The sequence below is a fragment of the Diabrotica virgifera genome, chromosome 8, assembly GCF_917563875.1.
Source record: "Diabrotica virgifera virgifera chromosome 8, PGI_DIABVI_V3a".
In the NCBI taxonomy this organism is placed as follows: domain Eukaryota; kingdom Metazoa; phylum Arthropoda; class Insecta; order Coleoptera; family Chrysomelidae; genus Diabrotica; species Diabrotica virgifera.
The window spans coordinates 155,487,810-155,490,274 of record NC_065450.1 but is presented as its reverse complement, the minus strand read 5'-3'; the positions used below and the strand labels follow the sequence as shown (position 1 = coordinate 155,490,274).

Genomic DNA, 2,465 nt, shown 5'->3' with positions numbered 1-2,465 from the left:
CTAAAACAAATTTGGTAGTAGCGCCATGTCTTTGAGTGAGTACAGACATAAAGTTGAACAGTTTCAAGATAAACTCATTGAGTTGCAGAAAGATATTAAAGTATATCAGGATTTAAGAAAAATTATCAAACAATTAGAGAACCTACATATTAGCGATAGAACATATCCACTAGGACATATTCAACCATGGACGATAACACCACCAGCGGAAACATGAAAAATGAAATTAATAATATATTCGCATTGACATGTTTAATTTTAATGCCTGTATTAATCTTAATTTTAAAAATTATTTTTAAAAAAATTGTAAATAGAGCATTTGACACGTAATATAAAAATTGATGAGTAAAAAAGGAGTTTTAATTAAAAGTCAATAGTTTTCTATACATTTTTATTATAAAACATAATTATACAGGTAATATCGTATTACAAAACCATTGGCGTAGTCGATCCACATTTCTTTCGGTACATAAAAACACTCCATTGGCGTGACAGGGGTTTGCATCAGGAGCAAATTTACAAACGCAAGGTGTGTAATCAAATTTGCAGACATCAATAATAGCAGGAAGAATTCCAATCATATTACATTTCTGTCGTAAAAACTCTGCTTTTTGTTCTCCTCGAACGTAAATGTAATCGGCAGCATACAATAACTTGGATTCTAGTATTTGATTTATTTTGGAATATTCCACATCACCATTGGAATACCGAATGCCATGCACATTTTTCTCCAAGAAGAATACAGTCTTCTTATCTTGATTAGTTAATGAAGCAAACGGTTGCGGAGACGTAAATATGTAATGATATCGTTTAAAACCAATTTCAATGCTGAGTTCCTTGGGTATAAACAATCTATCTACCATAAATCCCTGTATGTCAACTAAAGCAATCCTCATGATTGAGCGTGATGAATGATACTGAGTGACATACTCTTTAAACCGACTTAAATAATATTTTTGATAACTTCTGTTAGAGGAAAGTATTCGAGTAGGCTGTCGTGAACAATTAAACAGTAGGCTCGAGTGCCTGCCGGAAAACCTTCATCTGCTTCGATTTCCAGTTTAACATCAACGGTTCCTGATCTGAATGACGTATCATCCTGCTTGGAACAGTCAAAAACAAATAAGGCATATTTCTTGAAAGCAGCATAATCTAAGATGGGATGTTTTGTTGAGGAAAGAGTATAACTAGGAAAGAATTCCGTATAGTTATAGTGAGCTATAGCATAGTCATTTTTTGCAAAATCCAATTGCATTCTCTCGTTAGGCCAGTATTCTCCATTAATAACTAATCGCACGCTGGACATTCTAATGTGATCAAATAACGTTGGATCAGCGTGTATGTCATCTCGTTTAGAAGTTTGAAAAGCCACAATGACATAGCGTGGACGTTCAACAGATGAAGTTGTCTTTACACTCCATATCTCGCGTCGAGATCCTGACGTAAGTGAAGGTAGTTCATTGAGCTCCCATTTACGGAAAGGTATAGTTATCGGCACATTATTCTTAATCGGAGTCATTAATTCAATTTTCATATCATCATTGGGAAAGACATGCTTGACCTTGAGTTCCATGCTGGAAACAGTTAAAGATACTGTTATTGTTGTTGTAGCATTAGGTTCTTTCACTAGAATACAGTCTCTATCATTGCGTGCTCGAACAAATCGAAACACTTGACGGCCATAGGTTAATTTATTGTAGTCGTTGAAAATGTTGAATATATGTTTTATCGGAATCAGTAGACTAAAGTTGTCTCCCGATATATGTGGATTATTCGGATAGTTCCATCCTGCAGTACTGAGAAACTTGGAATCTTCAGGAGTATAACATAACAAACTGCGAATAGTGCTAACTACACCTGGGTCTCTAACTATTTCCATATCATGTGAACTTTGGATATACGTACATGTATCAAACAAGAAAGCTCCAGCATTCGGTGCAAGAGAAACCACTCCATCACCTACTTTCTCTATACTTCCTTTAATTTCCAACAGCGTTTCGTGTATCCCAAAAAATGCATCTGATTGATTTATGATAAATTCGACAACGTCACTATTATTAAATGATTTGATGTATGGTGTATATGTCCGAAATTCTTCTTTTCTAATAGTATTATCGAACAGAGGTTTTTGGTAAAGATCGAAAATATGAGGTTGAGGCTCCTGCTGTTGAACCCCCCGTCGAATGTATTGACGTTTTGACATCTTTCAGCTTTAATCCAATGGCAACAAGAAAGGCTTTATTGGCGGCAGACACGTCACGTCGCATGCAGGATCTGTGTGAGACTAATGGATATTGACTTGAGTTTTGTTTTATAATTAAACCCATTTATATCGTTTCCTTAAAATCCAAATGGAGCGTACTTTTCTCTCCTCTAAAATTGACAGGTCTTAATTCCTGATCGACTATACTAACAGTAATTTTGGTAATTTCACGTATACTGCTGCTTATTGGTATGTATATAGG

The 2,465-nt window shown here is 35.1% G+C and overlaps 1 protein-coding gene across 1 annotated transcript; it reads right to left on the bottom strand.

The window, feature by feature from the left end:
* Nucleotides 1–943: 943 nt before the first annotated feature.
* Nucleotides 944–2,203, bottom strand: LOC126890295 (uncharacterized). Its single transcript, XM_050659153.1, has one exon. It carries the CDS (start codon nt 2,201–2,203, stop codon nt 944–946), a length of 1,260 nt encoding a protein of 419 aa, XP_050515110.1.
* Between the last annotated feature and the right edge of the window lie 262 nt (nt 2,204–2,465).